This window comes from Rissa tridactyla, chromosome 3, assembly GCF_028500815.1.
Source record: "Rissa tridactyla isolate bRisTri1 chromosome 3, bRisTri1.patW.cur.20221130, whole genome shotgun sequence".
Taxonomy (NCBI): domain Eukaryota; kingdom Metazoa; phylum Chordata; class Aves; order Charadriiformes; family Laridae; genus Rissa; species Rissa tridactyla.
This window is the reverse complement of record NC_071468.1, coordinates 52,655,000-52,675,399: the sequence shown is the minus strand read 5'-3', so window position 1 is coordinate 52,675,399 and position 20,400 is coordinate 52,655,000. Positions and strand designations below refer to the sequence as shown.

Genomic DNA, 20,400 nt, shown 5'->3' with positions numbered 1-20,400 from the left:
TTTCCAACCTAAATGATTCTATGAATACTTTTACTTGAGCTAGTCTGGCTTGATTCATGTGAACAGATAACACCCTGACTCAAGTTGGACTACTGAAGTGAGAACAAGTCATTAATCACAAGAGCAGTTTAGCTTCCCATATGCAGTATGACAGCAAATGTTGCATGTGGAGAAGTGAGAATATAATGTTCTTATATTAGAAATGAGATAGGAAGAAAAGGGGTAGAAGACAACAAAACAAAACCAAACCAAAAAATTTCCCACAGACCACCGTGTCAAAGACTAAATGCTCTCCCCTGATTTTATGGAATCATTTATGTCTGCCTTCGAATGGAAACTGACTGAACTTGCAAGATCTAAAGATAGCTGCTGCTTTCATTCCATTCTTAAGTTGAACCATGCCTGTTCTGTTTCACTCTTTGGTTGACTTGGTGACTCAGGCTGTACCAGCCACTCAAAGCAACATGATGCTTGTCACCGTCCTGGCTTCAGCTGGGGTAGAGTTAATTTTCTTTCTAGTGGCTGCTGTGTTTCAGATTTGGTATGAAAGGCATGTCAATCTGCATATTGTTTTAGTTGTTGCTAGGTGATGTTTATACTATTCAAGGACTTTTTTCAGCTTCCCATAGAATCTGAGAAGGAGCATAGGCAGAACAATGGAAGGGACAATGGAATGTTACATACCACAGACATCATGCTTGGTATATAAATGGGGGGTGACCGGGGGCGGGAATCCACGATCACTGCTCGGGATGGGCTGGGCAACCAATTGACCAGGCAGTGAGAGTGAGTTGTGTTGTATTACTTTATCTTGTATATTCTTTTACCATTATCATTATTATTATTGCTATTTTCCTTTTTCTGTTACTGTTCTATTAAACTGTCTTTATCTCAACACACAAGTTGTTTTTTTCATTTCCTTTCTCCTCCTTTTCTCCCTCTTCTCCCTGCCCTTCTTGAGGGAGAAAGGGGGAGAACTGCACAAGCAGCTGCGTGGTCCTAGCTGTCAGCTGGGGTTAAACCTCAACAGTCACCATTGCAAAGCACATGCCTCTTTACGTTCTCCAAGGTTAAGCTTCATTTTCTCAAACTATAGGCTGTTTCCATGACACTCATCAGACCCATACAGACATAACTTATTAGTCAGTACACCAATGGCCCCCAAAATGCATTATCTTGCACATACGCTACTACACAAACACATCGTGTTTGATTAATTGGTCTACTGCATTCTTCAGTTTTTCCAAATACTTTTTTTAATTAACTATCATTTTCCCCTTTTCAAATATCACGCAGATAAGGGTGACTCATATCAAATGTTAGCTTGCTCTGTTGTAAAGCTAAAGTAACTGTCTTTAACCTAGAGGTAGTTTGTTCTGAGCATGACTGTGCAAACACCTCACAACACAACCTTTGACAGTGGCATCAACACTGAAGACTAGATCAGCAGCCCCGAGTACAAAGCCATCTGCCCAACAAAGGACAAGCACACAGTGTCTGGCTAAAGGGTTCAGTCTGGAGACTCTAGAGTAGCTGATGTCTCTGCGCTAAGTAGCCAAAAAGGAAGAATGGGGAAGAAGGCATTGCATGAAAAATAATAATAATATACCTACATATATCTGTATACAGCTGTACAGTATCTTCCACATTCCACAGCTTCAAACGTATACTATGCTACCAGGCAAAAGGTAAAAACCTGGCCATATTCATGCAACTGTTCTTACATACAACTGAATAGTACTTGCAAACTCACTACTTCAGGGACATAAACACAGACTGCAAAAATGAAATTTTTCAGCAGGAACACCCTCTCTGTATTACAGAAATCATAAAACAACACCCCCAAATTATTTAGGCCTATACATGCTGATACAGCTTTGAAATTTAAGTCAAAAGTATCTTTAAAAACAATGCTTTAAATAGTTGCATATCAGAGTCACTGATGAGAGATAAATTATACATGGTGGCCTCCAATTTGAGACGTGTGGCAGATTTCTCCCTCAAGCAGTTCATTATGAATACTAACAAGGCTTTCCCTTGTTAGGTTCCTAGTGGCAGAACAGGTGACGTGAAGGAAACCATTTTGCTGCATTTCTGCAACACAATTCTTAAATACTGTGCTGGAGGGCTATTTTCCCTAGTATGAAACCATCCACAACTCACTTGGCATTGACGGTGACATCACACTTGAATAATCTTTAGGCATGCACTTTGCAACATTTTCATTTTTAGAAAGTACTTTTGAGTTTCAAAAGGCCAAGGGAAATCTCTCTGGAAGGTGGGCACATTTAACAGCACATTCTACTGAACACAGGCCCATTACCGTATTTTTTAACCGCTTCTGTGGAGAATGCTCTCTGCTGTAAGTTGAGAGCAATTAAATAGAAGTTAAAAGTTGCACTGCAATACCTCAGTGCTGAAACTGCAGTCATAGCTCTTTAAAAACAAACATATAAGCAAACCGATAATATCAAGAAAACTACATATGCTGTGATAATCCACTGCTGACGCGTGGAGATTCTATCAACCTCCTACTAACAAAGAAGAAATTAATGGATACAGGTCACATTCATTCCATTAGAATTACCTGTTTAGACAAGTGTTAGTGAATTGTCATGTCTCTCAGCAATTACAAAGGTCTCGTCTTTCTACAAGTAATATCCTGAGCTTATGCTCCCATCTGCTCCAGAAAATAAAAATAATTGCAACCCCCGCTTCTTTCAATGCTTACAGCCTACCTGCTATATTCTACATTATAACTGTATACATATACTGAATACATACAGATGCAGCTTAAGGCCTGAAATGCCTATTCAAAGAAACAACAGTTTACAACTAGCTTAAGAAGCACATGAAATCAAAGATTTTTCTTTTTTTTATCGTTACTTCCCAGTCCTGAACAGTATTCGCACATTAAACACTTAAACCAAGATCATAAACAAAATCATCCATGATAAAAAGATTGACAGCATTATTGGAAGTGACTTGTTAACACTGTAAGCCTACAGATAATGCATGTCAGCAAGTTCAGCTATTATTTGGCCAGTATTTCTCATTTGGCTTAATGGAACAGGATTAATAGCCAAACAAGAGGCATTCTTTCTTCTACATCCTGAGTCAAGCAAGTATCACAGTATAAAAAGAGCAAAACATTTCAGCAGAACAGGACATTTCAACAAAGCATACACCTCCTCACACAAATGCAAGTGGTGTAGGAAGCAGTAATGACCTTTCATTACTTTTATTACTACATTAATGACCTTCATTTCAAGGTTACTTTGAAATATGTTTCAGAACTTTTCTACCAATTCTCTCAAGACAAAATATGGAAATATTTTAAAAAACAAAATTAAATCTTACGGCTTGAAATGCAGTAAGCCAGCCTGCAGTTGATCCTCCTGAACAGTTGCTTGTTGATTGGCCAAAGTATAAGTGTAAAGAGTTGAATGAAGTTAATGATCAGTCCTGACACTATAAATATGTAGCAGATCAGAAGGTGGCAAATGAATTGAGACTTCAGAAAACCAACGATGTCCATGATTTGCTGAGAAAGCAAGAAGGTACCTTCAGACCCAAAATTCAGAAGACAACCTGCAAAACCAAACAGTATCAGTGGTTACAAAGTGCATTTATTTCTCTGAACAGACTGTTAATACAGACCTCCTGTTTTACACTTAAATACACTAAATACACTAAAATGAAAGCTAATTCTATTGTAGAAAAAGGCCTGATGACAATATTTGCAAAAGTAAGCGTGGAAAGAGAACACCATCTTTCTGAATGAATTTACATTTGGCTTTGGAAACAAATGTTCACATTTCAGTCTGCAAAACCCATGAGCATATGGCTCCATTCCATGGACTACAATACTCCTCTATCAGGTCTTTATTGATAAAATATGTGCAAAATAACCCACTTACATTTTTATTTGAATTGTCTGTACTACATAAGACATATACTGTGGCCTCCGCTGTCTTCAAGCGCAGCTCCAAAGTAAACGCAAGCTTTAGAACTTTATGTTAGAAGTTGCACCTTCCTCTACAGGCTATGCCAGCCATGCTCCCCAACCAAGAAGTAGCAGCTGCCCCTTAATTCTAGCTTTATTGGCTTGTTCCCTACTCACATTCAAACAAAAGTTGGTTTTGGCAAGAGAATAAAAGCTTGGCTATGCACAATACACACAATTTGTTCAATTATTCCTTGAAACTGTAATTCTGTCAGTTACAGTCCATAAGCCCAGAAAGGAAACATCAATAACAGTACTAACCCGTGACCCAGCAGTATTTCCAGAAAAAAAAAAAAAAAAAAAAAATCAACTCTTACATTACTTAAGAAATGCTTGTATAATTTTGGAAAGGACCAGTCCAACTATAGTAGCTGAGCATTCAGAGTAAGTGTCCTCTGCCAAGTATTCTGGCCTACCAAATACTGCGTGGACCTTCCCCAACCGTCACTACCACCAACGCTAGTCTCATTTGTTAGGAGAAAAAATATGAAGACGTGACCTCTCAGTAAACAAAACCTCAGTATTTTGAATACAGTTAAGCAGAAGGTGCTGCCATCCTGTTCCATTCCTACACTGTTTCTCCCTCCAAGGCACGGGAGAGTTTGCCCAGTGAGGAAGCCCTGAGATAGTGTTTCTGAATGTGCCAGTCATAGGCAATAACAAAACGACAGCTGTCAGCACCCCAGGGAATTAGTTGATGAAAAAAATCTTTATGCCTATCCTTGTAGTTTATATGAGACCCCATTATGTGAGGCACTAAGTCTAGATCAGTGTCCTGAAACATTTGTTTTACTGCCCTTGCTGACTATGCTTACCACAGCAAAGAGCACACACGCTGCAAAGCAACAGCAAGTTATTTAGCCAGGTTTTCAACCGCAAGGAAGATGAAGAAAAATTTAAGAAAGAGAATCTGTATTGTTGTATAATTTATATAGAGAATTTATGGCAGTCCCAAGCCTATTATTAGCAGACAAAATGTGCCCTTGTGTATCACAGACTTTGTTCCCTTTATCTTGCTGTACTATTCAGTACCACATCTGTAGCTCAGAATGGCAGAACAGGCCTCTGTTCATTGTAGTAACTACTGTCATGACACTTGCACAATGCTTTTCCAGCTTTAACCAGCCATTCTATTAAAGTTACGTTTCTGAGGGTGGCAGACAATTTATTAGCATGGGCTTTGATAAAAGGCTTTGTTTTTGTTGAAGGCTAAGTAGAATGAGAAATGTTGTCTAGTAGGAACCATTGCAATGATTCAGGCCCCAGCCCCTCCATTGCACACTTTGAAGACAAAGCCAAACACTTTTTTTAAAAAAAAAAAAAAAAAAAGAAAAAAGAAAAAAAAAAGGCAAACCCAAGGTTTTAATATGTTTACAGTGAAAGATACAAGATTTCACCTCCCTAATTCAGACTACTGTACTTCACCAAGTAGCAGGATTAGATCACTTCTTTAAAACAGAATGGAAGCAACCAGTTACTTACAAGTGTGTGGTTTAAAAGACTGTGCAGTCTTTAAAAACCCTGATGACTCGTTTTATCCTACCGTCCTTGGCTAAAACTGATCAAAAGTTTTTTGTGCTAGCTGGCTTGTTCAACTCCATCCCACAGAATCACTCTAATCTAATGTAACTCCCAGAGATGGGTAAGAGACAGGATCAAAAAATTTCCATATATAAAATAAGATCAAAGCATACTGTCTACTTACAGTGGAGACCTGAAAATTCACTATTTGATATAATCAACAGAAATATACTGTTGTAGGCAGTTGATCGACAGACTGTGACAAAGAAGAATTCACCAGAACATTATTCCAACAATTCAGGGTTTTTTTTCATTGTAATAGTAGTCAAACTGCATTAAAATGTTATGTTTATGGGAATCATTTACTTCGTACTGGGTCTTTAAAAAAAACTTCACAGAATTAAAATAAATAAAGATGAGATGACCCTGATAAAACATAATTACTGTCTTACAATTTTATGATGCCACAATGGAATGTTTAAAGTAATTTATTCCTTGCTTTCACACCTCAGTCATCAAATTTCAATTCTGTAAAGCTTCTAAGAAATGTTTTAAAGGCAAACTAAATCTACTTAAGCAGTACCACCGAAATGCCTCTAACCTAACCGGCTTGTAAAAGGAACAAGAAATTAGAGCCACTGTTTAAATTTTGCTTTTCTGGAAAGTAGAGAGACCAGAGAGATTAATTTTCTTTTCTGATTAAATGCAAGCTGTTTTCCCTACAAAATTTGCAACCCAAACATTGTATACAGAGCGCTAGCTAAGTGTTCTGTTTCTCAGGCATAAGCTCATTCTTAGATTTTTTTAATATGATATTTTTGGAATGTTTTCATTACCCAAGAAATGCAGTTTATTCTTGGTACAAGCAACAAAATAGCAGAAATTTATTTTCAGGAATCAATTCTGAGCTTATGTAAGAGGTCTAGAAGCTTGCTTTTTAAGAGTTCATAGGAACTTCTTCCACTTGCTCTTTGTCTTACTAAAGTTCCTCATGGGTAACATCAACGTAATACCAGTTTAAGTGATAAAGAATCAGGTCTTTAATTCTTAATCCATGATGCTGGTTTAATAAATTACACTGATTTCCTTATAGATAATGACTGAAAATGACAGCAATCTTTTGAAAACAAAAGCGCCAGGCAATGCATTTTCTCAGAAGCCATTAAGATCGGAGAACTGCCAAGAAGCTCTCTTCTATCAAACACCCCTTAAAACGAATTAGGAGAAAACGGCCAGGCAGAGGATCAAAAACAGATAGGGACATTCGTTAATAACAGTTTTCCTTCAGATATAAAACAAAAAGACTCAAACCTCAAATGTCTGTCTAGGGAGCAAGTCAACAAGCATCTGTTCATGTGACTAGGAGATAACAGGATCAGGTTTAAAAGCAAACTCCACAACTATTCGTTCTACGTCTTTTCATCAAGTTTCATTCTTCAGCAAGATCCACTGTGTTTTCTACTTTAACTACTCTCAGCATTTCCTTCTGCTTGTAACAACTGACCAGGAGGACATAAAAGAAAAGGCAATGTTACACCAGTTATATGCAAGGTGAACACCTCTCTTCTGGCAGAGGCTGTGGCCAATTAACAATACTATTTCATACCTCAAAGTCTGTAAGAGTTTCAAGACTATAACTAGTGATCTCGTAAAGAACATAACCACTTTCACTTTTACAGAAAGGACAAGAATGAAGCAAAGAACTCTCACCCACCTTGTTCAAAGCTTATGTAGTAAATAGAGTCCTTGGAGTGTGCAAAACAATATGGTACCTATCTGACAGCATCTGGACTGAGCTAATATTGTCCATACTTACAAACAGATGCAAGACAGCACTATACCTAGTTATTTTCAGAACAGCATGTTTCAAGCCTATGCAAAGGCTTTTCACTTAGGTCTACTCTTTGATAAAGTCCTTAAATGTTTTGCTGCAAGTTAAGAACAACCAAGCATATGATGATATCCATTATTACATTTCCTCATCTAAACCAGATTCTTGGATGGATGAGTTACAGAGGCCAAGGCTATGAATATACGCTCAGGTCAGATTACAGCAATTTCAGTAGTGCCTCTAAGTGAATTTCAGTTACTATCAGAACAGCACAGATAGCAGCACTGTATTTCATATCAGAGTCCATTTTAACAATGCTTCTGTATATGAAATACACATGCAAGGCAAGTCACAGGAAGCCCTTGTGCTCTTTCTCATTTTGATAGTGGGGGTAGCTGCAGGGATGGCTTCTGTAAGAAGACACCAGGAGCTGCCCCCAGCATCACACAGAGCCAATTCCAGCCAGCTCCAGGAGGGACTCACTGCAGGCCAATGCTGAACTCATCAGTGGTGCTGGTGGTACTTCTGTGATAACACATTTAAGAAAGGGTAAAAAATTCTAATCAGCAGCTGTGAGTGAAGAGTGAGAATAACGTGAGAGAAGCAGCCCTGTAGACACCAAGGTCAGTGAAGAAGGAGGGGCAGGATACACTCCAGGCACCAGAGCAGATATTCCCCTGCAGCCTGTGGTCAAGACCATGGTGAAGCAACTTGTCCCACTGCAGCCCATGGAGGACCATGGTGGAGCAGATATCCACCCTGCAGAGGACCCCATGATACAGCAGGTGCCCTGAAGCAAGCTGCTGCCCATGGAAGAGAGTCCACTCAGGAGCAGGCTTTCTGGCAAGAACTGCAGCCTGTGGGGGACCCAGGCTGAAGTAGTCTGTTCCTGAAGGACTGTACCCTGTAGGAGGGATCCCATCAGGAGCAGAGGAACAGCACAAGGAAGAAGGAGCAGCACCAAGCAATGGTTATGGACTGACTGCAACCCCTATTCTCCGTGTCCCTGGTGCAGTGGCAGAGGGTGGTAGAAGAGTCAGGAGTCAAATTGAGCCTGCGATTAAATTAATCTTCCCCAAGTGGAGTCTGTTTTGCCCATGATGGTAACTAGCGAGTGATCTCCCTGTCCTTCTCTCAACCTACAGGCTTTTTCATCTTGTTTTCTTCCCCTGTCCTGCTGAGGACAGGGAGTGAGGGAGCGGTTTGATGTGCACCTGGCAGCCAGCCAAGGTCAACCCACCACAGCTCCTCAGAAAAGTCCCAAATCAGGGAAGAATTTGAACATATCTTAAGTCCTTCCCCCAAAGTTAAGGGAACTTAAGAATGTTTTTAGGTTTTCCTGAGGAGCCACGCGTTCCTGAACTGCATATTTTGTAACACACACCGCTACAAAGGAGAGGTCAGTTTGGCTGTTTCAAAGGCTGAAGAATGAATACCAAATACCAGCAAATTTAGGATTTCCAATTTATAGACTTGCTATAAAACTGAATTTTTACTTATTTTCTATTGAGCACAGAGATAATGAGCATAACAGAGTATAAACTGAAGAAACGAAAGTAACCCAGGAGTTTTTGAAATGGTTACCATATAATAATGCTTTCCCCTTCCCCTTTTTTATTTTCTTCCTGCTGTGATCTAATGTAGAGCAAGACAGCTAGGCAAACGCTGCATGCCTGCCAGGACACAAGCTATCTATCTTGTATGCATACTTTCTGCTGGTAAAATGCACAGTATAGCTGCTGTTAGCCCTGACAGCCTCAATGCTTGTCCTCTTACCACGTAGAAAAAAAGAAAGTGTTTATACAGCAAGGCAAAGGGGGATGATGGCAACCTGGGACAGACACGCGTAGTCAGGGAAGGATGGGGAAAGATGGGAAGCCACTGCCCAGGTTCTGGTGAAAAGCTCCTTCTTCCAGGAGCATGAAATATTCAGGGAAAAGGGAGCTGGGCTTAAACACAAGGCAATACAGAACTCCTGGAGATGCAGTGTTAAGGGACTGCAGGGTTTGATGCTGAGGGATGCATTTATTTGATGAGGGCAAACCCCCTGAAGTTAAGCACTTCTGCTCCAAGCTCCTGCAGAGATCCTCAAAAAAATATGTCAGGGTGAAGTACAACAGTTATCTTGGCTGCAGAACATCCAGTTCACAGAAATAGCAGTGGAAGGCATGTTGCTTCTTCCCAGCATGCCAAGTGTTGCTCTTCAACTGTTTCCCACCTAAGGTTCTGTATTTTAATATATATATGTGTATATATTTCTCCAAAGCACAATATCTGCAATTTACTTGGGAAAAAGAAAAGAAAGCGCTGCATTAAGATATTTAAGACCTGGAAGAGACCATCAGAGTTCAGCCACAGAGTTCAGTTCTGGGGAAAACAGAGTCTTTCTGTTTCATCTTTTACTTTATCTCAGGCCGTTAATCTAACAAGTTACTTGTGTTGCCAACAAAGGCAACATAAAAAGCACAACTCAAATTTAGGGACTGACCAAGGGAGCATGACTAAATAGCAAACAAAAATTTACAGGAAAGTATACTGAGAATCTAAGCAGGATGTGGGCTATGCTGTCACACGAATATAAGCGACCTGGATACCACCTCAAAAATAAGCAGGATGAATAACAACAAACAGCCTAGGACAAGCACCTATCTAATGTTCTCATAGCCAATTTAATATTTGCTCTCATAGGCACCATTAAGTGTTTGGTCAAAGGTAACCAGGCCTACGCATTACTGTCATCTGGCACCCTCCTCTATAAAAACAAACACCCCAAAATGTGTTTCTGCCCAGTGACTTCTGGGTGATCTGGGGTGATCTGACTTGCTGCATAAGTGGGTGATCTGACTTGCTGGGTAAGTACAGGCGGCTTATCAAGTAAACAGGATCCGAATGCCTGCAACAAACTAAACCTTCTCAAATATATATATGTACATCAGTGTTTATGATACATTGATTAATGTACAGAACAGTCAAGGTACTGTTTGAGGCAACTGTACATCTGAGGTTCAGAGATCAGAGTCTAATTAAGCCATTGGTCCTTAATGCATGACCTGTGGAAAATAACTCAATTGTGAGATCTACAACATTGCTCTTGTGCATGGGAAATTAACCCATTAAAAACTACAGAGGCAGCACGGACACAACAGCAGGATGTTGCCACCTGCATCATAGTATTTATCCAGCATCAAGGGCACATCAAGATCACCTCTGCACTGGGTATTTCAGGAACAGATCCAACACAGGAGGAGCTACTGAGTTCTCCAGTGGTTATTATAAAAACATTTCTTTCAGAAAAGCCTAAAGAAATGGGGTAAGGGAGGGAGGGATAGAGACAAAGGATCATTCAGGAGCTGGTATAAAACCAGGGTTGCTTTTTTAAAAAAAAAAATAAATAAAATAAAATGTGCCAGAAGCCCAAACATTCTCCTGATGAGAGATAAGCTTTGGAAAGGAGGTTTCTCCTATGAAGATTCACAGTTTATGCTTGCCAAACACTGATCACTCATCTTGTTTTAAAGAACTGTAAATTAGATTCACAGCAACACAAAGGGTCAGCACAATGTACAGGAGCTGCCTATACACTATACGGACAAAATACTTCCCCCTGCATCCAAACTAGCTTTAGGCACGAGGCAACAAGGAAACATGGAGCACATGTTTATTTTAAAGCTTTAAATATTTAATCCTCCTATTCTTACCCATAATGAGTTAGTTACAAAGTTAGGCTACAAAAGTACCACCTCCTAACTCCAGTTCTGCAACAGACAGCTTTCCACACTACTAACACACATAAGCAAGTCTATCCAGGCAGAGAAATTTCACATCCATTCAGCAGACTTCATAGCAGGAGCAAGTCCATTTCTATATGCCTAATCAAACCCTTCATGGATAAGATTAGAAAACAGTAAGGATTTTTGACAATTCTTTCCTGGATTTATCTATCCCCTTTCATAGGAAAAGCTCCAGCCACTTAGAAGATGCCAGTGAAGTAAGCCTGGCAAGATCTGTCTTGCTGTCCCTGTGTTACACATGGGGAACTCAGAACAACGCTGTTGGAGAGCTTGTGACAGTCACGTGGCAAACCCATGACAGAGTCAACTCCAAAACCACAACGCATCAATTCCCTGGGCTCCAGCCTTCAACATAAACCAGTGTTTTTCATCCTCCTTTATTTGCCTTCTTGCCCATGCTCAAGTTTCCCTTGCCAACATCTTCTGACAGGCCATGTATAGACAGCAGAGAAGGAACGGATATATTCCACAAGGATCTTCAGTAGCAGCAGATGGTGCAACTGGTATAAATGCAGGAGATGGTTCAAACCAGGATGTACGTGCTGATCTAATGAACTCTACTTTCCCTTCCTTTCTCCATTCCTCAAGAAATTAAAACCGAGTATTCAGCAACTTGGATGGTTCTGTACTATAAACTAGAAGTTACAACTTCTAGTTGTAGCCAAGTATGGCGGGCATGTGCACACAAACATACATCTCTCTCATTATTCCTACCCAAGAAGGAATTAAAGGTGTTGCTAAATGTTTCAAGGACAACAATCAGAAGATAAAAATCATCAGCACTAGGAAAAAGATAATTTTCTTTCCTCTGTATGCTCCCATAAAATTACATCTTTATATTTTCTGGAATTGTGATTTACATTTTAGTAATTTTGGGACACCCCTTTAAGCCTGTTCCTAGAAGTCTAATTCCTAACTTATGTGGCTCTGTTGTTTTGTTTATTCAAGAAAGCCAGAAAATGCAATTAATGAACAATAAAGTATTTATGGCAGCAAAAAATCTTTTAAAAAGATCTGGAAAGTGGAAGAGATAGGGCATAAATCACTGAGCTGAGAAAAAAGCCTTGGTGGCAATGTTTTATAAATGGGAGTTCCACCACGAGACCGTGAGCTGGTAACAAATTTTCTGCTGTCCCCACAAAAAAACAGTGAAAATACTTTTAACATAGTGTCTCTTTCCAAGCAGCTGTATGGCCTGCTGGAGACAACCATGTTCTCCCACTTGGGGGATCTGAGCCCTGCTCACAACTCTGCCACAGATTCAATGACGACATGGGACGGGCCATATCCTCTGTGCTTCCTATTCACAGGAATATGGGGGAACAGCGCTGACCTCGTCTGTGAGGGGAACCAAAAGCTTCCAGTAAAAATCACAAGATGTTGTTAACAGTGCTGGAAATGAAAAGTGTCATCCACCTGATTACAACTCCAAGTGAGCTGTTAGTTTTTTTGATCTTCTATGACAGTAGTGTGCCTCCTTCAGCTAAGCCATTTGCATATTTTTAATTAATATGAAATAACATTCACTAGTATGCTCTTTGAATACTAAGGAAATGTTAAACAGAAAAAGATTTGCAACTTTTTTTTTTAACTTCCAAGTATTAATTTAATTTGTCTGTATTCTATCATATGACACTAAAGAGTATGAAGCAGATGAATTCCTCCTTTATGAAAATCACATCCCAAAATTGGAAACAACAATGCGTATACAAGATGTAGCCACACCAAGACAGGGATACACAGAATATTAATATTTATTCATTAAGTGTTTTCTAATGCTTCTGTCTGTATAAGATAGTTTAACTGAAGAATGAGTGCGACAGGGAAGCTTCCATATTTATTATTCAAAGAAAATCAACTCCTGCCTCAAAGAGGTAACAGCCTATACTTAGAAAAACATGTGTCTTACAGCTGAGATATTGTTGTCATGGTTCCAAAAAAATAAGATGCCATCTTCACTGAAAGGTTCAGCTGCACCCACACATAAAACAATCAGACACCCAGATGCCAAGTAAAAACCCAAACAAACATGGTCACTGTTTTACCCACATTTCAGTGGTCCTATTCCACATCAGTTTTCACTCGCCTCTGCCTCTAAGACAGGAGTGTTCAGAACTGTTTTGCTACACCATGAACTTAGAACCCTTTCAGCTTCTTCATTCTCCCCAATCATCAGTCCCCTAGCAGCCTGATTTAATTTGAGAACTTCAGAGAATAAAAGCCTTTATCACAGGCACCGGATTTACCAAGTCCAATAATAATGGGAGGTTTCATTTTGGACCTGATTCAAATCCTGTTGAAGGCAAAAGAAATATCTCAACAAGCTTCAGTAGTCCTTGTTGTTTGGAAAACGTTATCCCTCCAAAACAGCCAAATGTGATATAACTGATCAATGGACTTGTGTTCTCAGCACCTAAAGCCAGGGCTAGTCAAAACCACCTTAAACTTCCAGCTAAATCATTCAGAGACAGTGCTTGATCCAACAGCATTTACCTTACTGGACAGCAAGTGTCCAGTAACATTTTTATAAATTTTGCACTAAATTAAGCATCAGGTACATCAATACCTACCTGGATTTTCCACAACATCTCTACACAACTTCAGGTGCCTAAATCCTTTTAAAAGACTGGCTTTCAGCTTTTGTCCTGCTAACTTCAAATAAATTTGAGACAGTTTTACATGGCTTAAATTCAGAATGAAGCTTTTCTCTGTCTCCACTTTGGGTGAAATGCAGTATTTATGCACACTCTCAGAGGTACAGGCATAGGCATGTAAAAACCACACAGTGACACCCTGAAAGCTCAATGAACTAGGAACAGCACTTTTCTAGTTATCTTTCTGCTTAGTTACAACCCTATTGCACCTTTCCCACTATTGGGCAACAGAAATGAACAGTTTCTTTCAATTATCTTAATCCTCTAGATACTTGGTTTACATTTGTTGGTTGTGGGAAGACAGTGGTATTGCTCCTGCCTACCATCTGCACATTTGGCAACACTGATGTTATTGTATTGTTTTACGGTAATTTTCACTAATACCAGACCAGGGGGGTGGTGGAAAAAAGGTCTGTGCAAGTTTCGGCACTGTCTAAACATATCCTCAGAACCATAAAATAAACTAAAACCTTGTTAACCCCTGACAAACCACCTGTGGCTTGAAGGGGGAAAACCTCACAAATGATTCAAGTGCAGGTGTAGGCTGCTGCAGACAGAATGCTTCCAGAAGTGCAAAGCAGCATCTGTAGTAATGGTATTTTCCAAAGAGCTGAAAAACATATCAAGAAGAGGCAAACTATAATGTGTGAAGACAGGGATAATGTGGAGACACGCGGAGAAGCAGAACACAGTTTAACTTTCACACAGTAGTAGTCACTTGAAATGGATTAAAAATCATGTGCCATTTCTACACATAGACTTCGCACAAATATAGCTGTCTTCAAAAGCAGGCTTTAAGTCAGGTCTTCTCCTTTTTCTGATAGGTAGAAAAACTTGCATCACCTGCCAACTGAATCTGCACAGGCAAACCTTTTCATTCACCTGGATCATGCTGGAAAACTGTGATCGAAATTTAACTTTGTTGCTCAGATTAAAGGGAAATCTGGAACATGTCAGAATTTTTTCAGACGTTAATAAACAGTCACACATGCACATGAAATCAATGTGCTTGTCTCTGCCTGCAGCTTCTAACCTTCTGGCAAGTAAACCCTCTCTCAGTGACCTATACCTCTGACTTGTTTCCAGCCTGGAACTGGTTAATTGTCTTTCCCTGTTCCTATTCTTTATGCTACAGCAGAAACCTCAAGCGAGGTCAGCCCTTTTGCAAGCAGCAGAAAGTGACTTCAGTGTTAAGCTCTTTGCAGCATAATATAACAAGACAGACAGAAGGTCTGAAGGTGAAAATGGACGCATAGAAGTAAAAAAGCTTTAAGTCCCAAATGAAGAGCAGACAGCTAGCAGGACCATAATCCAGCATCTCCCAACTGTGGGCTCATTACAGTTGCCAGACTGCTCTGCCCAGTTCCTAACACGTGGGTTATGGACCTTTTCAGGAAATCCATTACAGCCATCACCTTTTTCTCACATTATCAAAGAGCGGTCTTTACAGCATCATCATCCTTGCCACAACACACAGTTGTCATTCATGTCCATTTCCTCCTTCCCTGACCTTACCACATCTCTAGTCTGAGCTACTGGAGGAGGACTGGCAAAAAGCACAAAAACGAAGTGAGTCAGCAGTTTCTGGTCAGCACACAAGCATTACTCAGAGGTGATCAGGGTACTCACTACACAGTCAGATGTGAATAAGTTTAAGACCACCAAACAACAGACTGGTGGGCAAACTTCCCCAAATGCTTAAAACTGAATCACTGGGGAAAGCCACCCCACAGGCAAAGCACTTGGGCAAAAAACATACTCAGCTGCTGCATGCCAGTGCCGAAACGCAACAAAGCATACAGGGTACTGCTCTCACATTTCTAGTTTCCTTACAAAAAAAGCCCACTGCAATTAGTATAGCTAAATCAAACACACCTGAGGAGACAGTTGCCTTGACTCATATAATGTTTTCCTAATGAGGGAGGCCCACAGTTGCAAAAGCTTTCACTGACTAAAGCACACGCACAGTGCACTACAATGCCTTGTAACCCTTTTGTTCCCTGCTCCCTTAACAGGGCAGACCAACAGTAGTAGTAGTGATGCAGTTAGAGAAGTGCAGTCGACATTCAACGTTTTAAAATTTAAGACCAAATTACTAATGCAAGTTCTAAGGCCTCAAGTGCACATTTGTGACACAAGAACAATATCTTGCTAATCTCGGCACAGCTGTGACAGTGTCTTCCTGCACTGAAGAGATTTCAAGGGGCATTATTCCTAGTCTTCACCTTCCAGCAATACACCAGTATACAACAGAAAACAATAAACGACCTCTTTTCAGCACGGTAGAGCACAGTCATAGGATTCTCATCCATCACCTGCAAGACAACCCTTCTCTTACAGAGGTCTTCTCTGTTATGGTACAGTAAGTACATTAAACTGTAAATGATGTACAACTGTCACTCCAGGAAAGCACACCTCACTCCAGAGAGAAGATGAGCACCACTTCAGTGCCTCTGGATTTTAGCTGGACAGAGCAAGACACTGAAAAAACAATCTCCCCACCAAACTGACACCTACTGGGTTTCAAGAAAGACAGTTAATTACCGTGCTCTGGGCACAGTGTTCTCTGTTCTGTGACTCTGGGCAAGTACTGACCTCTCTGTGCAGTTTCTCCACTCCTAAAATATAATACAGCTTCTTGTGAAGCACTTACTAAAATCTGTTATTTCAGTGCTTGTCAACAACACAACCAAACTTTGCTTAAGAGCAATCTTTATCCATCAGCAGCTTACTAAACTTCCTCTCTTCATTGCAGGCTTTCTGATACATTCTTCCACATGAATCCTGGCCCTCAGTCTTCCATAAAACATGTCCATAAAGTTTCATTTTTAGATACAGCTTATTCAGGCATTGTTATGCAAAACATTACTAGGAAAGGGCAAAGCTATGCACAATATTTACACAAATTCCTAAAATGAATCAAAATGTATTTTAAACCATAATATTTGGAAAAACACAGCATTAGATCAGCTACAGACAGCTAGAGAAAGCTGCTGTCAGTGACAGCAAACATTTACAGCACTTCGACTATTGCAGTGATCCATTCAATCAAGTCTTTATACAGAGGTAGTCCTAGCATAAAACAGACCTCCGTATGTTTACAGTAATCTTACCATTCACACGAGACTTCAGAGAAGAAAGAAGGCTGCAAATTTCAGCTTAAGCTGTTCCACACTAGTTTCCTACTCCACCAGCTTTTAATTCTTTTGCAATTCACTCTTAGTGTTAAGTGATTATCAGTGCAAGCTGAGGCTAGAATCGCCTGGTACAACTTCCTGGGCTGGACACATTACTGTTTTTAAAGAAATGCTTGGGGGACTTTTTTTTTTTTTTGAGAGTTTCTTGCATCCTTCCACCTCTTGTGAAGTATTTTCAGTTTTCACGTGGCAGCAAGGTTTCCCTCACCCACGCAAGTACCTGCATAAGGTACACCATTCTTAGATGTTTGCACACGGTCTTAAAACACTTACAACTCAGAAATGCATAACAAAGATAAAGACCAGAAATCTCCGTGTGGCATTGTTCAAACAGACTCTTTTCTTGGTTGTCCTTTCAGCCACAGGAGCAAGTGTTCACTTGTTGAAATAAATGCTACAAAGGATTACTTCTTAGTCAAGCCATTACCCCCCCCCCCCCCCCCCGGAGCCTTCCCCGCACCACATGGTATCAGCCGACACATCTTAAGTCAGTTTGTGGCCATTATTTAATTCGCCTTAAATGAAGACACACAGAGAGATGAAAGGCAGAGCTCCTACAACAGGCGAACACGCCGCCAGGGAGGCAGGCTCCCTCTTCCTCCGCCTAACCCACCGCTCACGCTGCCTCAGCTCACGGACTTCTCGCTACCACGGGAAAAAAAACAACCCCCGCGACCTGTGACCGTGTACCCCCCGCGTCCCCTCCGACACCCCCCCCCTCCCCCGCCGTGGGGGCACGCTATCCGCTCTCGCTATGGAGAAGCGCCTTCGGGGAGGAGGCAGCCACCAGGCGATCGCACCCGCCCGTTTCCACGGCAACCACCCTGCCCGTCCCTCCCGCCGGCCCCGCCGCCGCGAGGGGAAAGACCGAAAGTGGAAGGGGCCGCTGCCGCCGCCCGGCGCGGCCGGCCAAGGAGAGGAGGGGAGGGGAGGGGATGGGGGGGGGCCCGGCGGGGCAAGGCTGCCGCAGCTCTGCCGTTTCCACGGAAACCCCGGCGCGGGCCGTGCTCGCCACACAAAGGGGGCCCGCGGGCGGCAGGAAAATTCTCGGCGGCGGCTGGGCAGACCTGGCCCGGCGGCGAATAAATCAGGCAACTTCTGTCCGCAGCCCGCCTCCCGCCCCGCCGGCCCCTCGCCTGGCCGCTAACAGCACGCCGGGGGGGCGGTTGTTTTGGGGAGGCAGGGAAGGCTGGTGTCGGGTTGTTTAGGGCTTTTTTTTTTTTTCCCTAAGCGGGGCACCACGCCGGCCGGAGAAGAAGGGCGGCCCCACACCTGAGGAGCTCGCTGTCCGCCAGAGGAAGAGCACGTACCTGGCGCCGCCGGGCCTTGGCATGCGTGCCGCGCTGAGGCGCCGGGAGCAGGCGGCGGGGCGGCAGCCGAGCCCCACCAACTGCCACTAGTTTGCACGCGCCGGGAGGCGGCCGGCTCGGGCGGGGCCGCCAGGCTCCACCCGCCGGGCGGCTCCGAGAGGAAAAGGGCGCCCCTCACCTCCCCTCCCTCCCCGCCGCCATGTCACTTCCTCCCGGGGCGGCGGGAAGGGGCGACCCCTCCCCTGCCCCGGCTTCGCCTGCCCCGCCGGGCGCCGCCAGACGGAGGGCTCCGCCGCTGAGGGGCGCGGGGGTGATGGCGAGGAAGGGGGGCCGGCTCTGAGGAGGGATTCGGAGCCGGGGGAAGCGGCGGCCCGGGCGAAAGGGGCGCTAGGGCAGCCTGAGGGACGGCGGTGCCCGGACTGACTGCTCGTTAAGCGTGGGGTGAAGATGGAAGGAGGGGGCAGGCCGGGCCGCAGGGAGGCGCTCCTGAAGGGCAGCTGCCGCGGGGTGAAGGGCACCTGTGAATGTCTGGCACTTGAAGTAGAAACCGGGGAACAGAGCAGCGAGTGTATGGCCCGGGCGCTGTGGAGGAGCGTAAATGTGGGTGGCAGTCATCCAGGCACCCAGTGCCCCGACACATGGCATTCGCTGTCAGGCTCTGACTGCGGGGTGAAAAGCAGCCTCCCTGAACAGAGAGCAGCAAGAACTGAGTCTATTAAACACTCAAAGAGTTGGAAGGCGATAGTGCCTGGGATGACGTATCAGTGTGGCAGCACTGTCAGCTCCACAGCGTTGCACTGTGGCTGGATGGCTCCCGAGGCGAGGCTCTGGCAGGGGAGGCTAGGATGAGCCTGCTGGAGCAGAGCCCTGTTACAGTCCTGGTCCATAACAGCCACATAGCACCACTCTTTACCCTCAGTATAAGATTTTGGGGTTTTTTTTATTAAATTAAAAGTATTTGAAGTAAACACTGAACTATGGAAGTTGTACTATGCATTAAACAGGGGCAGAAGGCAGATATAAGCAAGATTTCCCAGACTTAGTCACTGGAGGACGTCCTCTAGGGAGCAAGAGGGGAGTGTCCTGACTAACATAGCACATTTGGGAAGGGCAAGAAGCTACAGCTCTCAGGGAACGGCCAGAACAAGGCTGCTGCTCAAGGGAGGACAAGCCTTGAGCCAAGGGTGACCACAATGCAGGCAGTGTCTTCACCAGCCAGAGCACAGCCCCACAGAGTGGTCACAGCACGGCACGGGATCCGTTGACAGCCTTAGACAAGATGAAGCAATGAATCAAGTGCAGAGTTTGTACAGGAAATCCAGTGAGGAGCAGCAGAGCATAGGGCTACAGCTGGAGATAGGGCTACCACATGGATCCATCCAGGAAACGAGGCAGGAGACCAAACTGAACGCACATCCACCTACTTGAGAGCTCAGGTAGGGACTGAAGGCCCTGACCTCAGCTTAAATGGAGCCTTGGTCCATGGGCAGAGTGTGTGGATGGGGGTCCCAGGTGGGGCTGGTCAGGGCCATTAAGACCTGACAGTGCCATCAGGGCCCTGACATTCTTGCTGGTGAGGTGGGTGAATGTACTGTTCAGGAAGTCAAGATTTCATAGAAGCATAGAATGTATTGCGTTGGAAGGGACCTTTAAAGGTCATCTAGTCCAACCCCCCTGCATTTGGCAACCCTCCTCCCGTTTGGTCATGAAGGAGTTGAACCCAGCTCACTGACATGCTCAGGCCAGTGGTCTAACTGCTGAACTGTTACATGGAGAGAGATTGGTAAAGGGTATTTCTCCAGCCGTATTTTAAAAGACTGACCCCATGTCTGCATTTTTAAAAAGGGACACTTCCAGGCAGAGGGAGAAGACTTAAAATCCCTGAATGAAGTACTTAATTCTGGAGAGTGGCTGGATTTGTAGCACAGCTATGTTCTAAGCATCCCCTACTAGCTACTTTAACCAGCTTTGTATACTACACCTACAGATTTTCAGGATATTTTTCCAAGGGATCTCACTCAGGGTCTAGGTGTTATCCTGCAAGCCAAGGGTCCAAAAGTCAGACACCCTAATGCTGAGTGTGGTAGTGC

At 43.0% G+C, this 20,400-nt stretch overlaps 1 protein-coding gene across 2 annotated transcripts in view; it reads right to left on the bottom strand.

The window, feature by feature from the left end:
• The window catches only part of AGPAT4 (1-acylglycerol-3-phosphate O-acyltransferase 4), an 84,329-nt gene extending 65,882 nt beyond the window's left edge, over positions 1-18,447 (bottom strand). For both annotated transcript variants that reach the window (XR_008465200.1, XM_054193820.1), the window contains exons 1-2: positions 18,311-18,447; positions 3,361-3,591 (exon numbers count right to left, since the gene is read on the bottom strand). Coding sequence is in view for 1 of the 2 variants with exons in the window: in XM_054193820.1 (XP_054049795.1) it covers positions 3,361-3,538 (178 nt within the window). In the remaining variant the exon portion in view is untranslated. The remainder of the gene's footprint in view (positions 1-3,360; positions 3,592-18,310) is intronic.
• Between the last annotated feature and the right edge of the window lie 1,953 nt (positions 18,448-20,400).